This window comes from Brassica rapa, chromosome A06, assembly GCF_000309985.2.
Source record: "Brassica rapa cultivar Chiifu-401-42 chromosome A06, CAAS_Brap_v3.01, whole genome shotgun sequence".
Lineage (NCBI taxonomy): Eukaryota > Viridiplantae > Streptophyta > Magnoliopsida > Brassicales > Brassicaceae > Brassica > Brassica rapa.
The window spans coordinates 10,002,154-10,023,805 of NC_024800.2; the positions used below are offsets into that span (position 1 = coordinate 10,002,154).

At 36.6% G+C, this 21,652-nt stretch overlaps 5 protein-coding genes across 5 annotated transcripts; 2 read left to right on the forward strand and 3 right to left on the reverse strand.

Annotated features, from left to right (window-relative positions):
• Window positions 1–11,846: 11,846 nt before the first annotated feature.
• On the reverse strand, window positions 11,847–13,178 carry LOC103873088 (signal recognition particle 9 kDa protein). The gene is made up of 4 exons (XM_009151517.3): window positions 12,985–13,178; window positions 12,745–12,813; window positions 12,260–12,353; window positions 11,847–12,125 (listed from the first exon to the last, which is right to left on the reverse strand). The coding sequence occupies exons 1-4, from the start codon at window positions 13,054–13,056 to the stop codon at window positions 12,049–12,051; spliced, it is 312 nt and encodes a 103-aa protein (XP_009149765.1). The 5' UTR covers window positions 13,057–13,178; the 3' UTR covers window positions 11,847–12,048.
• A 116-nt stretch (window positions 13,179–13,294) lies between these two features.
• On the forward strand, window positions 13,295–15,356 carry LOC103873089 (30S ribosomal protein S9, mitochondrial). The gene is made up of 4 exons (XM_009151519.3): window positions 13,295–13,888; window positions 14,189–14,629; window positions 14,737–14,817; window positions 14,995–15,356. Exons 1-4 carry the CDS (start codon window positions 13,357–13,359, stop codon window positions 15,084–15,086), a joined length of 1,146 nt encoding a protein of 381 aa, XP_009149767.2. The 5' UTR covers window positions 13,295–13,356; the 3' UTR covers window positions 15,087–15,356.
• Window positions 15,116–18,166, reverse strand: LOC103873091 (mitogen-activated protein kinase kinase kinase 17). Its single transcript, XM_033272955.1, has one exon. The coding sequence runs from the start codon at window positions 16,858–16,860 to the stop codon at window positions 15,874–15,876; it is 987 nt and encodes a 328-aa protein (XP_033128846.1). The 5' UTR covers window positions 16,861–18,166; the 3' UTR covers window positions 15,116–15,873.
• LOC117125943 (uncharacterized protein At4g04775-like) lies at window positions 17,958–18,874 on the forward strand. Its single transcript, XM_033272958.1, has 2 exons — window positions 17,958–18,184; window positions 18,252–18,874. Exons 1-2 carry the CDS (start codon window positions 18,011–18,013, stop codon window positions 18,537–18,539), a joined length of 462 nt encoding a protein of 153 aa, XP_033128849.1. The 5' UTR covers window positions 17,958–18,010; the 3' UTR covers window positions 18,540–18,874.
• A 287-nt stretch (window positions 18,875–19,161) lies between these two features.
• On the reverse strand, window positions 19,162–21,601 carry LOC117125941. Its single transcript, XM_033272943.1, has 2 exons — window positions 19,972–21,601; window positions 19,162–19,899 (listed from the first exon to the last, which is right to left on the reverse strand). The coding sequence occupies exons 1-2, from the start codon at window positions 21,037–21,039 to the stop codon at window positions 19,222–19,224; spliced, it is 1,746 nt and encodes a 581-aa protein (XP_033128834.1). The 5' UTR covers window positions 21,040–21,601; the 3' UTR covers window positions 19,162–19,221.
• Window positions 21,602–21,652: the final 51 nt, after the last annotated feature.

Sequence of the window (21,652 nt, forward strand, 5' to 3'; positions counted from 1 at the left end):
TATGTAGATTCACTACTTCTTTTAATTTTTATTTTATATATCATGCAAAAAAAATATTTTAGTAAAAAAATTTGTATCGAATTTTTAAGATTATTTGTATTAATCTAAACGAATGAGATATCCGTAAGTATTCGTAAATATCCACAAATATCTATTTATTTTCTGGATATCCATATTTTTCCGAAGCAGATATCCGTAACATACGAAACAAATCACAAATACCTTCAAAAATCCGAATATCCGATCTGTGTCCATGCCTAGGAAATACCATATATTGGTACATTTAGTTCTATATATTCTTACTTCTGATGGTCACGAATGAATAACCGTAGAAACTAAAATTTAATTCAATAGAGCCATATAGAAAGTCAAACATATAATTTTAATCTCCTATATATTTGAAACAAAATCATAACTAACTGTGTATTAAGTTCTTTCCAAAACATTTAGGTACACTACTTAATTTGAGTTAGTATACATTTGAAACTTTCCAAAAGTATTTAACTAATTAAACATACATTAAAAATCGTGAATTGCAAGTAATTTATATGGCTTATCGAGCATGTTTGCTATATCCGATATAAAATTCGTAATAATAATCGCATTAAACAGTTAGGGGAATGAGGAAATTAAATTTATTGTTATTACGGTTGTAATGTTTAGTTAGATTAATCACAAACATAGTCATTCAAACCAAATTGTAAACCAAACCAAAATTGATTTAGGATTCAATTAATGTAATCTCCGTCGACCAATTAAATATATTGAACCAGTGATACAACCTCAAGCTTATGCAGAGTTGACCATGTAGCATTGTCTATGTTTATATGTGCTTGTTGAGTATTGTGAGTTGAAATTTGTAACAGTATGTCATTACCATCTATATTCTATCATTTAAATAAATGAGTGGTAAAGCTTATGAGAGTGATTGGTTGTGCTGTAACTGTAGAAAATTTATTTTAGAATTTAGTCTGTAGAATTTTTTGATTTAGCTTTAAAAGATGTAGCTTCAAAATTTTATACAGCTAAAAAGATATGGCTTTAGAAAATAAGATTTTTATAACCATTTTTTGTATGTTTTTGCTGTAACTTTAGTTTTTTGGTTATGTTTTAAAAAACTAAGATAAAGCATGATTGGTTGTATTTAAGATTGTAGATAAAAATTAAAGCTAAAGTCACTTCCTACGTCATAACCAATCACCCAATGTTTTGTGGCCGAGATAAAAGAATGTAATCAAACATATGATTTGTACGTGTGCTTCGTGTATTTACTTGTATGTGTGCTTGTTTAGAATTATTGTAACAGCAGCCATTGTCATATATATATTGTCTCATTTATAAATAACTTCATTATGTTTTTTTTTTTTTTTACGTCAAAAGGCCATTCTATTACTCAAACTTGAGGTGGTCTGGGTAACCAAACCAGAATAGAACAACCAATAAAAATAACTCCCTATGGAAGGATCTTGCAGTCTTAGCTAAAAAATCTGAAGTCTGATTGCGCGCCCGTGGAACATGAATGATGTTGAAGTCCGAGAAGCATATCTGTAACGTCTCTATCCTTTCCAATTCTGTCGCAAAGCTTGGCCACGCCTGTGGGTCCTTAATCATTGCAATCAGTTCCTTGCTGTCTGTCCCGAAGCTCTGACATGTCGAATGTTGTAGCATATTCTCCATCGCCCACCGTAGTGCTTCTACTTCCGTATGCAAGGCTGATTCAAGTCGAGTGAAATTCTTTGTTCCCATGAGTTGAGAGTTCCCAGCACTGTCCACCCATAACCAGCCGCATCCACTAAATTGAGCAGGATGTGTCCAAGATCCATCTAACAAGCAGATGTTAACCAAGCTTATGGCTTGGGGTGCCTCATGAATATTATCTTGTACCACAGGTGGTATCACTGATCGTACCACATCATTAGCATCAAACCAGGCCCGACATTCACTCTCTGCATGTCGAACTAGCTCCAAGGGATCTCTATCTATACCTCTGAAGAGTTTGTCATTCCTAGCCTTCCAAATATACCATAATATCCAGGGATAAGGATCTCTGTCATTTTCCAGCTCGATGAAACTATTCTTTCTCCAGAACAGATAATCCATATTTGTGTAGACACTTGATACCGGAAATATATCTGGACTTGTTGGAGTCGATGATAATGACCAGACTTGAAGAGCTGGCGGACATTCAAAAAATGCATGAGTCACCGTCTCCTCTAATTCTCCGCATCTTGGACAGTAATTGTCACACCTCATATTACGTCTTGTTAAGTTCCTCGTTACAGCCATATGACCCGTTAACAGTTGCCATATAAGATGACATATCTTCTTCGGCGCCTTTACCTTCCAAGCAAAGGCTTGGAGCTTTGTGATACTTGGCTCTACGACTTCATTCTCCACTGGTGGTTTTAATACATTATGTGCCACCCAATATCCAGATTTAACTGTGTATTGACCACTCCTTGTGTAGTTCCAGCAGAAAGAATCTCGACGATGAGTTGAGCTTATGGCTAAACTCCTTATGAGAGGTATGTCCTCAAGAGAGACATAATTTTCCAATAAACCAACATCCCACTCCTTCGAGACCTGGTCAATGAGATCGCTGACTCTCATATTAGGGTGCATAGCTGGCGCTATGGGGGTAGCTGGTCTCGCAGGGGTCGTTGGAATCCACGGGTCTTCCCACACCTTAACTTCGTATCATGAATGTATCTTTTGTCTGATCCCTATCAATAGCAAATTCTTTGCAGAAGTAATGCTTGTCCACACATAGGATGGCCTTGTAACATTATTCACTCTTAGTGGAGAACTCAATCTATAGTATCTTCCCTTCAAAACCCGTGCAACCAGAGAATCAGGGAATTGAAGTAGCCTCCATAGTTGTTTTGCCAATAGGGCTAGATTGAATTCATGAATCATACGGAAACCGATTCCACCCTCCTCTCTTGGTAAACAAACTTTTTCCCACTTCGCCCAGTGTATACCTCTTTTGGGAGGGTTTGAACTCCACCAGAACTGTGCAATGGCACTTGCAAGGTTTTCACAAATCTCCAAGGGGAGCAGAAAAGTAGACATAACGTATGTCGGTAGAGCGAGCAGAATAGATTTAATCAACACTTCCTTCCCACCTTTTGAGAGCCATCTTCCTGTCCACCCATTCACTCTGTGCATTAACTTGTCTTTCAGAAATGCGAAGAGTTTGCACTTGGACCCACTTATGTCTTCTGGAATACCAAGGTAAGTTCCCATTCCTCCTTCATTTTGTATTCCAAGCACATCTTTAAGCTCTTGTCTAGTAATCGCATTAATCCGCTTGCCAAAGAGCAAGGATGATTTATCAAAATTTATACATTGCCCAGACGCTTTGCCATATTTCCTGACTACTTTCATTACTTCTTCACATTCACGGGGCTCCGCCTTACAGAAGAAAAGGCTATCATCAGCAAAGAGAAGGTGGAATACCGACGGACACGTGCGTGTGACACGCATCCCTGTTATCTTCCCTTGGCTCTCTGCATGATTGAGAAGGCTAACGAGCGCTTACGTGCATAGAATAAAAATGAAAGGAGACAAAGGATCTCCTTGGCGTAAACCTCTACCTGGAACAATATTTCCTCTTGGTTCTCCATTCATAAGGACCTTATATCTCACCGACGTAATACAAAGCATTATCCAAGCGATCCATATCTCTGAGAACCCCATTTTGCGCATTACAGCTTCAATGAAGGACCATTCCATCCTGTCATATGCCTTGCTCATATCTGTCTTAATAGCCATCCTTTTACTGCGTCCACTCGGTTTAGTCCTAAGAGCGTGGAACATCTCCTGAGCAATCATTATATTATCTGAGATTTGTCTCCCAGCAACAAAAGCTGACTGAGTCTCTGATACCAGTCCTGGTAGAACTCTTTTTAATCTCTGGCATAAAACCTTAGAGATTATCTTGTAACTGACGTTACATAAGCTGATAGGCCTAAACTGAGCCATCTCATTGGGCCTTGTTGTCTTCGGGATCAGACATATGTTTGTATCATTTAGTCCATTCGCCATCGTTCCCTCAAAAAGGAATTTATTAACCATAAGAGTTAAATCCTTCTTTACTATATCCCAGAATTTCTGATAGAAAAGCGCAGTCATCCCATCTGGCCCTGGAGCCTTTTCTGGATGCATAGCAAAAAGTGCTAGTTTGATTTCCCACTCAGAGACCGGAGCAGTAAGGTTGTTGTTCATAGGTCCAGTGATCGTCATAGGAACCTGAGAAAGTGCGTCTTCAATATCCTCAGGATTCGATGATTCAAAGATCTGTCTAAAATAACTAGTAGCAATGGCTACTAATCCTTCTTCATCCTCAAAATAACTTCATTATGTTTTGTGGCAGAGAATAAAGAATATATATATATATATAATCAAGTATATGAAATGGACAGACGTGATGAAATAGAAGAAAGAGGTTTCTAATTACTCATGTACAGTAAACCGGTCAACATATTGTATATCGATTTACCTGCAACTCCTGTGAATATGTGAATATAAATGATAGGTGGGCGGTCCGGTATCAATTGATCAGTGGCATATTTTGTAAATCTTCAAGTAAATAATCTATACTATTAAAAGAGAAGGAGTCCTAAAAAATCTACTATAAAAAAAGTTGATTAAACTTAACTTATTATATGCAACCAATATTAATAACTAAACCCTATTACTATAGATCAACCAAAGTTAGTTACTAATATTCCGGAAACGTACGTGAACAAATCAAAAATGTGATAAGACAATAAATAACTTCCAACTTTTAGTAATCATATTTATTTTTATTTTGCTGTCGTCTCCATAAGACGAGTTAATCGACTACACATTCATATATTATTTTCTTAGCTAATAAATTCTATTAACTGGAAAGATTTTTTTCTCGTGATTTATGTATCAATTATATTATTTAGAATAGCCCCATATTATACTAATTTATACATCGGTTTCAACTAACATCCTATAGAAATCACAATCATCATTTTATATGAATATGCATCGTCAGCTATGACACAACTAATATACATATGATAAATATAAAACAATAATCACTATTTCGTTCGGTTTGAATAGCAAAGTTTGGAACCAACTGATATCCAAAGAAATACGTGTCCAATTAATTTGGTTCCGGGTTGATCATTGTTTTTGGGTCATTTCAGATTTATAGAAAAAAATTCAAATAATTCTAGGTTTTCGGTTTAAATATTGACTAATTCGGATTGTTCAAATAAAAATATTAAATAATTTTTTATTACTATTTCGAATTAAAAAATCTGGGTAAATCATTTTTGGTTATTAAGTTTATAAATAGTATTTTTGTGATATTTGGTTATTTAGAAATTAAATATGATTAACATTTGTAGGTATATAAATTGTACTTAAAATTTTTGGGCATCCATTGATTCTTGGTTCAGTTTCCCTTTTTTTGGTTTCACATATATAGGTTTCACTCGGTTATTTATGAAATTTGGTTCGTTTTTGTTTTTGTTTTTTTTTCTGGTTCCATACAGCTCAGTTTCTGTACAATATCTTATATTGCAATTTATACCAAAAAAAGATTTAATTTTAAAGATAAAACTGCGCTTTCTAAGCGCGGGTCAAAATATAGTGGATTGTTAAATAGAGAGGATGAGAAAGCTCGTGGAGCTCACAACTCAGCATTGATAACAATGTTACAGCTTTCAAAAATGTTCTTCAAATCATATATATGAGATATTATAATTTTTATTAAACTAACTATCAAATTGATTATTTATGTACAAAAAATATGATTTCTTTCCTTAAATAAAAGCTACAAAATTACATAATATAATTAACATATATATAACAATTAATGATTATTAATAATATATATTTGATAACATTTTTTGTATCTTTTTTTTTGTTTAATTTTATATTATTACGGAATTTAACCATTCATATAATAAAAAATTAGATTTTTTTCTTATATATTATATTTTGTATTTCTTAAAAATGACTATAAATTACTAAAAATAGTAAAGTCTCACATTGAAAATTTTGTGATCAATGATTTAACTTTTTTTATTCAAGAAAGATACAAATGATCATAAATCGTATGAATATGAAGTCTCATTAATAGATATTCATATATATATATATATAAAATTTTTAATTTAAAAATTACAATGAAAAAATATTGTGATCTTAATCTTTTAATTTGAAATTTGTATTGAAAAATCTCACATTAAAAATTTCTGACTAACGGTTTAAATTTTTATTACATTAAATATACAAATATTAATAAAATCATATGAGTATGAAGTGTGAAATAAATATTTATATTAAAATATTCTATATATATATATATATCTATGTCAATATGACTAAAGTTTAATTATATACCATATAAAGTAAATAAAATGATTATTTTGATTTATTTACTAAAAAAATGGTTGTAATTTAACAAAATATATTGGTTTTGATTTATGTGCTAACTATAATGTATATAAATTATTTTTAAATGAGTATTTTCTAATATGTTATTTGATCATACAATCCCATAAATACACTTCTTTAAATCAAAGTGATTTTTAATACTGGAAGCACTATATATATTATTTTATTCAGATTAAATAATTTAGTTTTGATTTTTATTCCTACAAAGTTTTAAATGAAATATCATGACAAGATTTCAATCAACTCTTTTTGAGTTTGTTCGAAGAATGAGAGATTTGATAATTCGCATAATATTTGTTTCTCTTTAATATCATATCTAGCTATTATAATTGTAAGAATGAGAGATTTGAACTATTTATTATAAGTTTTCTGGTTTATCATTTAATAAATAAAAAATTTCTTAGTTTATACGTAGTTTACATATACTAGAATGGTAAAGTATTATATATATTTTTATCGGTGTACTCTTAGGTAACTAAATCTCAAAAGCGTAGGTTAATAAAATAAGTAATTTTTTTTCTTTCTAAAGATGATTTTTAGACGGAACTGGTGAATATCTACTAGACAAACATATTTATATTTCGAGTCAGCACTTATATTCTATAACAGCTTGATATATTAGATTTGAACACTAACCTCTGAATAGAGTTTGCCGGTGATTTTTTTCAAAATTTAGATTCTCAGATATGTACAGAGAGTGGAACTAATTTTGAAAGATGTCCATCTTTTTAAATGGACACTAATAATCTACTAATAATCTTAACATCAATTTATATTGATCATTATAAATTGATCAATTTTTATTGACAACTAAGTCTATTATTCTACTAATAATCTTAACATCAATTTTTATTGATTAGTGAATATAATTTGGGTTTTTTGCAAAATTGACTCAAAACTCAAAGTAAACCACAAAACTAAGCTATGTTTTTTTTGGACATTTTATTTGCCCTATTCACCCCATAAGTTTAGATTATTCACGAAAATGCCATTAAATTTTTTTTTTTTCGAAATGACATTTTTACTCTCTCAACCTCATCATCTTCAAGTATTTACAAGATTGCATTGCCATCAATACACCAACCACCATGAACATCCAATTTGAATCTCTTAATTCACCTCAAATCGATTTACAATTCTTCTTTCACTTTCTCTCCATATTCATCAAACAAAAACCAAGATTTTGATTCAAAGTTTTTTTATGGTTCATAGAGCCATTGAAGCTTACGATTCTTGGTGAGTCACTTTTGTTTGAGATTTTGAGTGCTTGGAGAAGACTTATGTGTGCTAAACAACTTATCTCACTGGTTGAAACTATGAAATCAGTTTTTTTTTCAGATATGTTTGCCCAGACGACTTCCGGGTAAGTCTTCTGGCTGTAGGCGACTTAGATGGAAGTCTACTGGTCAATACAGATGTTAGTTTTGCAATTGACATTAAAATGTGTTTTTTGAGACGACTTACATGGAAGTCGTCAATCTTTGTTTGTTAAAAAAAAACGAGACGACTTTCATGTAAGTTAGGGTAAACAGGTTAGTTTTACATTTGACCGATTTTGTCAGAATTTTGACTTTTCGTGGACGACTTACACATAATTCGTCTAGTAAAAAGTTAATAAATCAATATTTTGTTATACCTAGACGACTTCCATATAAGTCGTCTCAGGTTAGTTTTGCAATTGAAAAATAAATAAAAAATTATTTTTTTCACAAGGATTTTGGGTTATTTTTGCATTAGATTCAAGTTTGGGTATACTTTTGTAATCAGAGTCAAGTTTTTGAGTCATATTTGATAAATTTTCCATATAATTTTATATAAAATATTTTCAAAAAGAAAGCAAAATTAAAAAAAAATGCAGAAAAACAGAATAATATCATGACCATAATATTGGTTCGTATCTGCATGGTCATAAGCAATTGGTTCTTATGACCCTTTCCATTTTATCATGAAAAATATCAAATACCATAGAAATTACGGTTTTCATCATTTGATGCGTCTACGTACGGATGGTGAAGCACGTGTACATCTAATAGATTTTACAAATATGGGAGATGCAAGTTTACGCTCTATCCACTAAGTTACATACCTAAACCACTGCTTGAAGCACTTGGTTCAAAGTGAAGTATTAATTTAAGAAAAACTTAACTACACAACAGATTGAATGGCTCATTCACTCATTTAGGATTTTATATCACACAAAATATATATATATATATATGTGGGCAAACGACAATCATTTATACACAACAAATTTAGATACAACATGGATTAAATGGATATGATCCACTCATCTAGGATTTGTACCACACAAAATATATGTGATCATGTGAGCAAGGTGCCAAGGACAGTCATGTATATCAGACAAAATATATTCTTATTTTTTATTAGTTAGCAAGAAAAACAAATAATTAAGGCCGATACAAGTTTGATTAATGTGATCTAATAAAGCCATTTATTTTAGACACTACATAAATAAAACCCATGAACCACTAGTACAGTCGTAGGTTTCCTATCAAATGGGTATCTTGTCCTGGAACAAAAAATCACATAATCTTGCGTCAACTCAGGATGTGTGAATATGTCACCGTCTTTGTAGAAAACCTCGACGACCCTTGAGAGGTTTAGGAATTGTGTAACGATAGGAAAAGGAGAAGGGAGAGGTCTCTTCATCTTATTATTCTTCAAGACTCTTCCACAAGTTCAGTGCAATGATTTTAATCTCTTTTGTGGCTTTCTCCAGTAAAACACCATATTCATTAATATAACAATCAATGGATGTCCATACGGGTATAGAGCCATACTTTCGGCCTCATTTGAATACATTGAAAGAGGCCCATCCTTAGGATTCAATTATATTTGAAGATTATTCAGTCTTTTCATAAGTCTAGGATATTCCCAAATAAATAAATAAATAAACAATAAATCTATGTTTCTATGCGCTTTTTTTAATGAGTTTAAAATTAATTGAGTCAAAACCTATAATACATGCATCCTTTTTTCTTTGTGTTTAAAGAATCAAAATTATTAAAAGAAATATTGGTTCTTTCATGAGTCTTGTCGTGTCCCAAAACAAGTGATCAAACCCTCTTCGAGATGGTTCTGTCCTTTTCCTTGAACGGAAAGCAACCTGAGCTGCACTGTTTTGTCCACAATTTTATCAGACAGCACACATCTCTTGGCTGTTCACCATGACGACATGAGTTCCGCTCTCTCCATATAGCGTGCACTTCTGCATGGAATGTATACCGAAGAAGAACAATTTTTGTAGGGGTAACTCTTGGAATGTATCCCCAAGAAGAACAATTTTTCTGATTCAAAGCTCACTTGCTGAAAATCGCGACCACTCACCTCTCCCATAGCCCAAAGAAGGCTCTCTACTTCCGCATGAATAGGAGACTTAGCTTGACCTCGTTTCCTCGTTCCGGTGATGACATATGTATCCCCATCTAGTAGGATGAAACCCAGACCGGCTCCATTATCCGATTCTGAACATGAAGCATTCACTTGACACTTCCAGCCGTGTGTTGGAACATGTGGCTCTGTTGTCGGGTTTCGTACTTCTTCATGTCCCCGAAGTTCATTGTGCTATCCATCAGCTGCGCCATCTTCCGTGCTTCAACCTCTTGACAAGCCAGCTGGAATAGGCGCTCGTGTCTTTATTATTGAAGCATTTGTCGTTGCGGTTTCATATGTACCATACCATCCTTGGAAGGATCGATGCAGTGCTGAAAATAGGCGCTCGTGTCTCTAGCCCACCTGAGGAGAGTGTCAAGGTTATCATAGATAAAAGAACTCGGGAAAATAACCGGAGATGATGGAATAGCTGACAAAGTCCAATATTGGACAGCCGGTGGACACTCGAAGATAATATATGGTAGATGGTTTCTCATTCTGCTCCACATCATTGACAGACAGGATCAGAACCACAGTGGCGCTCAGTCAGTGTACTCGCAGCTGCTACATATTCTGATAATGCTTACCAGAGGAAGTGCTTCATCTTTCTCGGTGCTTTTAACTTCCACACTTCAGTCTTTGAAGCATTTGTACTTGGTTCCTTCACCTCCACAGGCTGCCTTGTGCGTCTTTGTTCCACTGCAATCGCATACCCAGACTTCACCGTATAGAGGCAAGAGACAAGATATGGAGTATATGTCCTCAGCAGCTATAACCTCGATAATGAAGGCAACATTCCACTCTTTCCTGTCAAAGTCAATCATGTGATGTACTTTAAGATCATTCTTGATGATTGTAGACTTTGGTTGAGCAAGCCTAGCAGGGACGGTTTATCCACATATCTTTCCAGACCTTTGTATCTGCCTCCGTTCCTATCGTTCTTGTTATCCCCTTGTAGAGAATTTGTTTGGCTGCCATAAGGCTGTTCCATCCATAAGATGGGTTACTGACCATGATTCTTAGGTGTGGGCACTTTACCTGATATCTGAAGCCAACCTGAACCCGAACCGAAATCCGAACCGAAGTAGCAAAATAACCAAATGAGTATTAAATTAGAAGAGATTGGATATCCGAACCCGAATGAGTAATATCCGAACCCGAATGGATATTTGAACATAACCGAACACATGTATACTTAACCTTATTTTTCTAATTTACTTCTCTCATTAAAAAATATATTATGATGCCATATATACTTTGAGATCATATAATATACATATAATTACAAGCAAAATGATTTGCTACTCAATTAAATGCATGTCAAATTTTTTGTTTCATGCATTAACAAAAATTACATCCAAAATTTAAAAATGATAACTAAATTAGTGTTTTTTTATTTTTAAAATATCATCTCTGAATCTATTAATCATTCAATATATTAAAAAAACAGTTTAGTGAGAGCTATATTTTTCTAATACAAGAAACTTAAGAAATGAAGAATTTCATTTTTTTTCTTCAAAATCTAAATATCTGAAACCTGACCCGAAATAACTGAACTCAAACTAAAAATACCCGAATCCGACCCAAAGTACAAAAATACCCGAACGGGTTCTATACTCCTATACTGAAATATCCAAAAATCAGAAATACTTGATCTGAACCCGAACAGGTATCCGAACGCCCACTCCTAATGATTCTAACTGCTCTCGCATACATACATTTATAACCAGCATCATATATCAATAACAGGAACTCCAGGTTTCAAGTCCCGGACGACAGAAGAAAAGTTACAAGGAATCTTGAACATGGTACAAGTAAATCTGGTCATGAATGGATCTTCATAGGACGGCTCAGATGATACAGTTGAACGTAATTTTTTTCATAAATGTAATGTCCTAATAAATCAGCCTTATAAAAAAATATCACCAAATGAACGTATTGACTGGTTTTTTTCTAAAAGGCCAGTCCTAACAAAACTACAAATAATGACATGGGGGAGATCGTATTGCATATTGTTTCCATACTCTTTGAACACTTAAAAATAAATTATTTCAATGTAAATAACTTGGATACGAACGATCATAACAAAAAGAGAGCAAACGCAAACGTAATTACTAAAAATCCATCTCAACATATTTAACAAAAAAAATGGATCAAAATCTTGATACCAAATATGAGGAAAAGAAACATAGAAAAAAAACAGATTGACGAGACTTATTGCTTCCTTCCTCTTCCTTTCTTGGTTGGCTGCGTCTCCATCGGTTCTTTGCCGGTGACCTCAGAGAGATCAACTGCATCATACAACAGCCAACACATAATAAACTAAAAAAGTAAGCTACAAAGCCAATGCTACAAACACAACACAAAAGGAGATTTCCTTTTCAAAAGGTAAGTGACATTAAACCATGAATGTCATTCTTCTTACCATCAGGTCCTCTGGCCATGAGTGTGAAAAATATGTTATTCAGTTTCTCCATCTTCTTGGCTTCTTGTGCTTGGTCTGTCTTGAACTTGAGACACTAATTTAAAGAAAAAAGAAGTATTAAATAAATAAATAAATAAATCATATGCTTCACATAAAACAGGATGAAACAAGAAAGCAACAAGGGGGAGGAGCTAATTAAGCACAGAGAAGTTGAAGCAAACTATAAGTAGTAACACAAGGATGTCTAAAGTATAGCACTTTGACTAATAAACAGAAACATGTTTCAATATCCACCAACAAGAACAAGTGTAGATGAATAGTGAAATACATCTGCTTATTTAACTCATCGCCGGCAAAAGACAAAAGAAATGTATTAAATAGCATATGTTATGAGCAATCACATTCCCCAAGCTAATCAGCATAGAAAACTCATCATCCGGAGCCAACACAACAAAAAAAAGACAGAGAAGAAGACACATACATACCTCTTTGTTATCAGTAACCTTAAGAACCAACTTGCCATCGCAGTGTCTATACTTGACGACATACCGAGTCTGCATTGAATCGAATTCATCATAATAAACAAAATAACATCTATCGAATCGCCACCAAACAAGAGGCAACTCAAAATCAGCTATCGAATATCAAATACGACAAAAATCTAATCTAAACTAGCACAAAACAAGCCCATGGAAACAGTGACGAATGAAATCGAGAGAACGTACAGATTCGGGATCAGCTCGGAAAAGCTGAACAGATCGATCTACGAATTCGTCCCACGAAACTATGTAAACCATCTCGATTCACCTGAACGAACGGACTAAGGGCGGCGATTTCAATTCTATGCAAATCTCACACAAAAACCTCGACGGAGCCGAAGCCGAAGCAGAGAGAGAAATATATATATATATATGTATGGAGAAAAAAAAGAGGAATATATACAAAAATAAATTTTGACTGCTAAACAAACCGGAATAAACCTGAATAAACCGGACTGGTTAGTTAGTGTTAAGAATTTTTAAAGCAAAGTAAAACCCTAACCGTTCTTCTTCTGCAATTCCCTTTGTTTCTCCCAAAGTCTCTCTGCTTCATTCATCATGCTCTCTCGTTTATTCCAGAGATCTTCGAATCTCCGTCTCGCAACCCTAGTTTCTTCCAAATCCAACTCTCAGATCTTCTCCTCCTTTATCCGTCCGCTTTCCACCAACAGTACCGGCGGCGGAAATGACAACGGGAATGGGGGTAATCGAAATGACGCACCGTGGAGTTTTTCTGGCGTAAACGATGGCAAGTCCGATCCTTTCTCTTCTTCTGGATTCGGCTCTGTTGGTGGGGATGGCAAATGGCCTAAGCGATGGAATATGAAGGAGGAAGGAGATGAGAAAGGCGTGTTCGGTGGTAACGAAGGTGAGGTGTCGAATGGCTTTGGAGATGTGAAATCCAGTGGATGGGATGTGCCCTCTAAGCCATGGGATTTGAAGGAGGAGGAGGAAGATGGTAAGGTCGTGTTTGATACCAGTGGCGAGATGCCTGTTAGCTTTGATGACAGCTTAGTGAATGAAGAAGAAGAGCGTGCCAAGAAGCAAGTGTTTGAAAGGGAAGAGAAAGAGCTCACTGAGGTTATCAAAGGTCAAAGTCCTCAACTTTCTTAAAAATGTGTCTAGATATGGAATCAGTGTCAAATGGGTAGCTAGTAGTGATGTGAATCTGATCGGATGACTTGGATTTGGATTTGATGATTATTCGAGGCAGTAGCAAGGTTGTGTTATTCATGATTGTTGTATGGACGATATGTTTAAGAGGCATGAGCATTTAGTTAGAAAGAGTTCTCCTTTAGTTAATACTGTGGTGCTTAATGCTTAACAATGCTCAGTCTAGTGAATTGAGTTTTTCGGCTTTACTGATTTGGAACTTACTCTATTGTTGCAGGTCCTGATCGAGCATTTGGAGACCTGATTGCAAAGTCCGGTATCACAGACGAAATGCTAGATAGTTTGATAGCCTTGAAGGATTTCCAAGGGGTCCAAGGGTTGCCTCCTCTGACTGAGATTGAAAACCTGCGACGTGAGAAGAGTTCTAAGAAGTCGTCAAGAGCTGAGATAGAACTCCAGATGCAAGAGGAGATTGCTAAAGCAAGGGTGAGGCAAGTGGATGAAGCTGGGAGAGCCTATGGAACCGGCAGAAGAAAATGCAGCATTGCCCGTGTTTGGATTGTTCCTGGCAAAGGAAAGTTCCTTGTTAACGACAAAGAGTTCGATGTCTATTTCCCTATGCTTGATCACCGTGCCGCTCTTCTCCGCCCGCTTGCTGAAACCAAAACCTTAGGTAGTTGGGATATTAACTGCACTGTTACTGGCGGTGGAACTACAGGTAATAACCCTCTCAACGATCACCTCTTTGGTTATAGTCACTCGTTGCTCAAATTAATAAGCTTATATAACCGTTGTCAACTGTGTTCTCAACTGTTTGGTTCAAAGGTCAAGTTGGAGCTATTCAGTTGGGTATCAGTAGGGCATTGCAAAACTGGGAACCAGATATGCGGACAGCACTTCGAGCTGGTAAGCAAGATACTAAACGCGTTCTAAAATCTGCGTATAATGTTCTTCACCAGAGATACATCATGTTGTCTTATCGATGACTCAGATGTTTCTATTTGATAGGCAGTATTGTTCGGGTTAGATTGATTGTTCTTGATGTTCACCATCTTATTTCTAATCTTGGATACATGTTTGCAGCTGGTTTTTTGACAAGAGACTCTCGAGTTGTGGAAAGGAAGAAACCTGGAAAAGCTAAGGCAAGAAAGAGTTTCCAATGGGTCAAGCGTTAAATCCATACGATATCTTTCTCTTCCGTCTCTGTGTTTCTTCATTTTCATTGGTTCATCTACTTATACCGGGTTTGGAAGAATCACCGCAAAATAATTTGTTGTTTCTTAGTCTTTCTTGCACCAACACATTCCTCTACTACGGCTCTCGAGTCTAGGAAACTTTAGTTGCGTTTGGTCTGTGAGTCAGGACACATAGTTTGTATGTTTTTGTTCCTGTTTCTTCAAAAGGTGCATTGATAATGATCAACATATATGAATCTGATAGAATCATGGTAAGGAGTGTCTAATTCTCATAATTAAAGAAGAATTTATTTCATTTGGTTTATATATTTTCAATATAGATTAAAACTAAACTGGATACAAATTGGATAAACTCTCTACCACACATTCCAAATTTGACAAACATTGACCAATGAGTTTTCGTAACGACTTTCCATAAAACATGGTTCTCATGTTCGTTTGCCTCTTTGTAATGGTATCTTCAGACACAGAATTGGATCTCTTTCATAACAATCATTCATTATAGAGAGTTGGTTCTGGAATTGTATACTAATAATGAAAAAACAACAAAACTCAAAGTGGTACAAAAATAGCAATTAGAAGACTTCACTGATCTACAAAATATCATCTGAAACTATATATATACTAATAAAGTGATACAAGTAGCAATTCACAAGGCTTTTTACCAAACGACAAAACATCAGATACGAGAAGAATACAAAATTGTTCCAAACAATTGAAAGAACATTAAAACATCAAATTAGTTTATCTTCTTTATTCGCCTTCCTCATAGCAGAACAAAAGGATGGTTCTTGAGTTCAAGCGTAGACCACCTCTTGTTAACGTCTCTCTCCAAGCATCTGCTCAAGAAATCAAGTGCTTCTTTAGATAACCAAGCCGGTACATGAGGCATGCGATCGCTGTGGCCAATGAGATTGACCCAATCATCAAAGGCAAGATCACCGTATTCTCCCCAAACTGTTGCTCCGGATAACATCTCCAAGACCGTGCATCCAAAGGCCCACACGTCCGCTCCAGAGTCCACAAAGCCATGCCCAATAAGCTCCGGAGACATATACCTCGTGGTGCCTCTCTTGTGGCCGTATCCGTTACCGTACTCGACCGACCCTTTCTCCATAGCTAATCCAAAATCTCCAATCTTGGTCAAGTACCCAGTAGACCTGAACCGGACAGCGGTAGGGGAGAGTAGGAGGTTGTCGGGTTTGATGTCGCAGTGAACGATGTTTCTGTCGTGGATGTAAGTGAGACCAGACAAGACATCTCTAGCGAACACTTTGGCCTCCGACTCAAGAAGCTCGCCGTGGTTATCCTCGATCAAGTCGGCAATGGTTTTGCCAGAGCAATACTCGAGAATCAGATTGTATTGCGTAGAGTAGCCCTCGCGTGCGATCTCGTCGCCGTAGCAACGGACAACGAACGGAGATTCTAAACGGATCATGATCCTGCCTTCTTCCATGAGGCTTGAAGCGTGAGAAAGCTCTGCGGTTTTGATGGCTCTGTCACCTGTATGGTGTGTCTTGCTTTTACTGGTACCTAGATAAACCGAACCGTACGCTCCTGTTCCGAGTAAGAGAAGTTTAACCCACGAGGACGAATTGATTCTGCCTCCGTCTAAGGTTACGTTGTCGGCGGAAGGTTTCTTCGGAAGGGCGGTCTCGAAAGACGCTTTGGTTATCTCTTTGACAGAGATACTAGTATGCTTCTTCTTCATCAAGTTGGGCTTTCTAACGACCCTCAGAGTAATCTTTGCCATATTCTTCTACGGAGAAGGTGGTTTCGTACGTAGATGGAGGATTAGCAACTTCGTGCTTGTGGAGAATGGAATGTGATGAAAACTAAACAAAAGCTAGGACTGAGTTGGGTGGGACTCAAGTTACCTTTTTTATGCTCTTCTCTATTTCCTTTTTCTTTTTCTTTTTCCTTTTTTTTTTTTTGTCACTGCTTCTCTATTTCCTTTTTTCGATTAGGGTCAAACCCGAACCGCGTACGACGTGTAATTTCACTTGGACGACGTATCGGGTAATTTTTATTAGTAACTTTTAATAAATTTTATGTGTTTGGGCCTTTGGGCCAGATAACGAATGGGCCTGTCTCATCCAAGAAATAGCAGTCACCGACTTACTCGGGATCTGAATCTAGGTCGATAGATCGAGGGTTAAGCTATGGAGGCTGGAGATCGAGAAATTGGAGGATCGAATAGTGGAGAAAGATAATTTCTATTGTTGGTAGAGTTCGTTATTATTATCAGCCAAGATGGATGGTTTCAGGGATTAAGTGTCTGTATGTGTGGGCTGAGTAGGCACAATCACAGCTTTTACTCAGATCTGGTTGTGAATGGACCTTCTCCACCCATACCATACAGACCCTTAATCCTGAATCCAAAGCTGGGAGAGAGCCTCTTGCACTTTGTTTGGTTGTTAGTTTCATTCATCATACAAGTCTACCAACACACATGCACTCTGATTTTGGTATGTGTCTCTCTGTCTCTTTTGTTTCACATACATTTTCCGAATGCTCCTTTTCACTAATTTTAAAAGCCAATTTTGTGAATTCGATTTTATATAAAGGGGTTGACGATCTATTTCCCCCTGAGAAGTATCATATATCACTAGATACACACAGACTTTTGATCCCGTTCTATTTCTCCACAAAATAAAAGTTCGAATCCTATATCCCCCCAATTTGAAAGATCGAGTTCTGTTTCCCCATACCGTCGAATTTAATGGTTTACTTGGGTGAACCAGTAGCTAACCAAAATAAACCCATTTTAAACATAACCACACCCGTTTGAAAACCCGACCCTAGTCTTTAAAATCCCCGATTCCTAAAACAATTACAGTCACGAACCCTAACAAATCGAATTGGGGAAATTGATTTGTGGGAGAGATAAGAGAAATTGAAAGATGAGTGATGTTTCTGGAGCTTCAAGTGGGTCGTCAATGGTGCGTTCAAGGAAAAGGGTCGTGGGTGTCCCAAAACAGTGTTGGTGCGGATATGAAATCTCGACTTTGATGTCAAGATCAGACAAAAATCCGTATCGTCGTTACCATAGGTGTTCTTATGCTGTTTCAAAAAAGGTAATGCTTACTCTTATTGATTTGATTGTGCAATAACTCAGATTTTAACTTGATTGATCGATTTTAGCTTGAGAATGATAATCATTTCTTCAAGTGGGTGGATGAGGCATTGTTAGAAGAGATTAATGTTCTGAAGAACAAAATGAGTAATCTTGAAGAATTGGTGAAAGAAGTTATAATGGAACGAGGAGAAAGTGAGAAGAAGGTATTTGAGAAGATGGAGATGAAGCTAGAGACAGAGCTTTTCGACAAGATGGAGGAAGTGTTAAAGGAAGCGAAATGGAGCATGAAGAAGATGTGTGCTGGTATTGTAATAGCTTGTGTTGTTGGGTTTGTCATCATTAAGCTTGTGTGATGGATTTCATTTCGATAAATGTTGTTTAATGCTATGAAGTAGTATGTTCTTGTACTTGACGTTTTTATGTTGTTTAATGAATGAAATTGTTGGTAACTTCTTGGTTATAACCTACATGATCGAGTCATGTCCATACATAAGGAAGAAAATACCAAAATAAGTAGAAGGATTCTTGTTCATCAACCATGAAGATGACAACAACAAAATAGCCGAAAAAAGAGAGAAGACACAACCCAAAAAATACTTCTTGCTCTTCCTTTCCTACTGTAGTTACCGCTAAAGAACATCAAGCTTGAGAGGATTCACCTTGACTAGCAAAGATTTGAGATGGTTCAGCTTGTGGAGCCTATAAAGATTAAAAAAAAAGAGTCTTATGTAAGTAATGAAAGAAGAACCATATAGAGGATATGAAAAATGAATCATACCTTCTTATGGGGTCCCTCCTTATGAAAACGAATATTGTGGTTAGGCGCACCACAAAGTCCACAATGCATAATGCGCTTCAACGTCTTCGGTTTCTTCTTTACAGGAGACTCATTTTTGCCCTTTTTCCTTTTGTTGTCTTTCTTCTTTTTGCGACCAGGCTGGTCTGGCTCAGGAGCTGGATGCACTTCAGGGGCTGAAGAAGTTGGCCAAAATCGTGCTCCTCTTAATGGTGTTATGCCTTCTTCGTATGTCCTCCTCACATTGTGGTCCGAAACCAGTGACACACAAAATCCTCAGCCTCTAGTTTCCTATCCAAGATGACACCGTATCCATGTTCACAAGGGATCCCAGTGATATCCCATTTGGAACACGTGCATGTTCGCTTCTCCAAATTGACACGGTAAGAACAAGCATCAACATTCACCAACCACATACCATTTGTGCTTCTATAAACAGTACACTGTGATGCTTTTTTGTGCTCCAAAGCGAGTATATCAACCACGTAAGGTGTGCATATGCTCTTGTGATCTTGAGCAATCAGATATCTAGAGGCGATACGCACCATTGCAAGACGCGCAATGGTATTCAACATTGGTACCATTGGCTTTTCACGGGCAGAAACAATGGAGGCGTTGAAAGATTCAGTTGAGTTGTTCTCGACGTCCTCACAATAGTTCCCCAACTTGAAGAAAGCTCTAACCCAAGTCATTGGATTAGTCTTCATCACATCTGCATACACCTCTGAGTCGTAGTTGAACAGCCTATCTAGATTCTCCTTGTACTCCGCCTCATTGTAGCTCCAAGCAAGTTGCCAAATATACTTCTTCATGTCACTCTTCTTTCCATGTTTAGCTTTCACGTTTCCATAAATGTGTCGAACACACATTCTATGCTCCATCTTCGGAAGCTCCAACTGAACTGCCTTGATCAGTCCCTGAAACCGACCACACACAAACATAAGAAAATTATATTTTTAGAAAAAAATTACATGATAATCAAAGCTTACCTTCTGACGATCGGAGACCATAATATATCCATCACCATCTCCTAAACCCAAGTCTGTCTTGATATGCTTCACAAACCACACCCAATTTGGAGTATTTTCCACTTGAACAACTGCCCAAGCAATGGGGTAGATTGAATTATCCCCATCTCGACCAAGAGCCACTAACAACTGTCCTTTAGTTTTCCCTCTCAAGAATGTGCCATCCATCCCAATAAGAGGTCTACATGTAGCCTGCCATGACCTCCTAAGCACATCGAAACACACATAGAAACGGTCGAACACATATTTTCCTTCCTCATTTCTCTTGGTCTCGACTTCCACCGAAGAGTTGATATTTGACTCGAGAATCTCGGCAGCATAGTCTCGGATTCGAGCAAACTGAGTCTCATACTCCTTCTGAATCCACCCCATTGCTTTATTTCGAGCAGCTTGACATTGTGCTCTAGAAACCGTGATCTTCCACCTCTCCTTGATCAGTTCTTCTATCTTCATTGGCATGAAATATTTTGGTTCTTCTCTTATCTTATCAACAAACAGCCTAGCTATCACAGGGACCTTAAGCATCTCACATTCTCCATTTGGAACACAGCTGTGTTCATTCTTGTACACTTTAACATACCATCTCTCTGGTTCTCCTTTACTCGAGCAATAAACACGCCACTGACAGTGTGAATCCACATTCCGACCAACACAACTAAAACCAAGTTTAGTTTTGTCATACCTATACTGCTTGATATTGTGACCAGTCTTTAGAGCGTAGTCCAATACCGCCTCTTTGAACGCAACTCCATTGAAGAATACTTGGCCCTCGAAGAGATTCCCATCACCTCTTCTAATTCGATAACGCTCTCTTGTCCTCTGTCGTTTCATTTGTTGCTCTTCACCATCTTCCTCCTCATCTGTATCACTATCATTCTCGGTATCGGGATAGATGTTATGTCGGATGGGAGGTTCGTTGATGAATGCAGCTACATCTTCTTCAACCCGGAAAGCGTGTCTCTCCATCTCTTCTTCGTCGTCTGATTCATCCCTAAGGGAAGGAATCGTGTTTTCACTGACCGTCTCCATTTTTTCTACTTGTAATCAACTAAAATCGGCTGGTAAATCTTTCTAGGTTTCTTTGTCGATGAAGAACACTGGGGATTTGGGGGTTTATGTTTTCGGGTTAAACCAATAACAATTGGGTTATAATCGGGTTTTAATCAGGTTTTAATCGGATCTTAAACGGATCTTTTCGGTTAAATCGCGGTTTTTGTTGGGCAACAATAGGTTTACGGTTAAATGATAAACAGTAAACCGGCGTTAATCCAAACCTATGTGTATTGCAATGTTTAACTTCGACGGTATGGGGAAACAGAACTCGATCTTTCAAATTGGGGGGATATAGGATTCGAATTTTTATTTTGTGGAGAAATAGAACGGGATCAAAAGTCTGTGTGTATCTAGTGATATATGATACTTCTCAGGGGGAAATAGATCGTCAACCCGATATAAAGCTGGTGAGTATTTATATGTTTTGTCATCAGTAGGATCAAATTTCAATTTTCTTTGAAAATACTTACATGGAAACATTATGACTCTCTCTAGCTTTAAGATTCTGCGTAAGTTGAAAACGAAGTGCAGATTCTGGTTTAGGAGGACTTTAGCAAGTTACTCTGCTTGTGCCTCCTTGGTCTTTCTT

Coding starts and splice junctions, on each gene's coding strand:
- LOC103873088 (XM_009151517.3), bottom strand. CDS start 13,056: ATGGTTTACATAGTTTCGTGGGACGAATTCGTAGATCGATCTGTTCAG. Junction 12,354..12,744: donor AGGTTACTGATAACAAAGAG/GTATGTATGTGT, acceptor TCTTTAAATTAG/TGTCTCAAGTTCAAGACAGA. Junction 12,126..12,259: donor CATGGCCAGAGGACCTGATG/GTAAGAAGAATG, acceptor TGTATGATGCAG/TTGATCTCTCTGAGGTCACC.
- LOC103873089 (XM_009151519.3), top strand. CDS start 13,357: ATGCTCTCTCGTTTATTCCAGAGATCTTCGAATCTCCGTCTCGCAACC. Junction 14,630..14,736: donor TACTGGCGGTGGAACTACAG/GTAATAACCCTC, acceptor TTTGGTTCAAAG/GTCAAGTTGGAGCTATTCAG. Junction 14,818..14,994: donor GCGGACAGCACTTCGAGCTG/GTAAGCAAGATA, acceptor ACATGTTTGCAG/CTGGTTTTTTGACAAGAGAC.
- LOC103873091 (XM_033272955.1), bottom strand. CDS start 16,860: ATGGCAAAGATTACTCTGAGGGTCGTTAGAAAGCCCAACTTGATGAAG.
- LOC117125943 (XM_033272958.1), top strand. CDS start 18,011: ATGAGTGATGTTTCTGGAGCTTCAAGTGGGTCGTCAATGGTGCGTTCA. Junction 18,185..18,251: donor CTTATGCTGTTTCAAAAAAG/GTAATGCTTACT, acceptor GATCGATTTTAG/CTTGAGAATGATAATCATTT.
- LOC117125941 (XM_033272943.1), bottom strand. CDS start 21,039: ATGGAGACGGTCAGTGAAAACACGATTCCTTCCCTTAGGGATGAATCA. Junction 19,900..19,971: donor TGGTCTCCGATCGTCAGAAG/GTAAGCTTTGAT, acceptor GGTCGGTTTCAG/GGACTGATCAAGGCAGTTCA.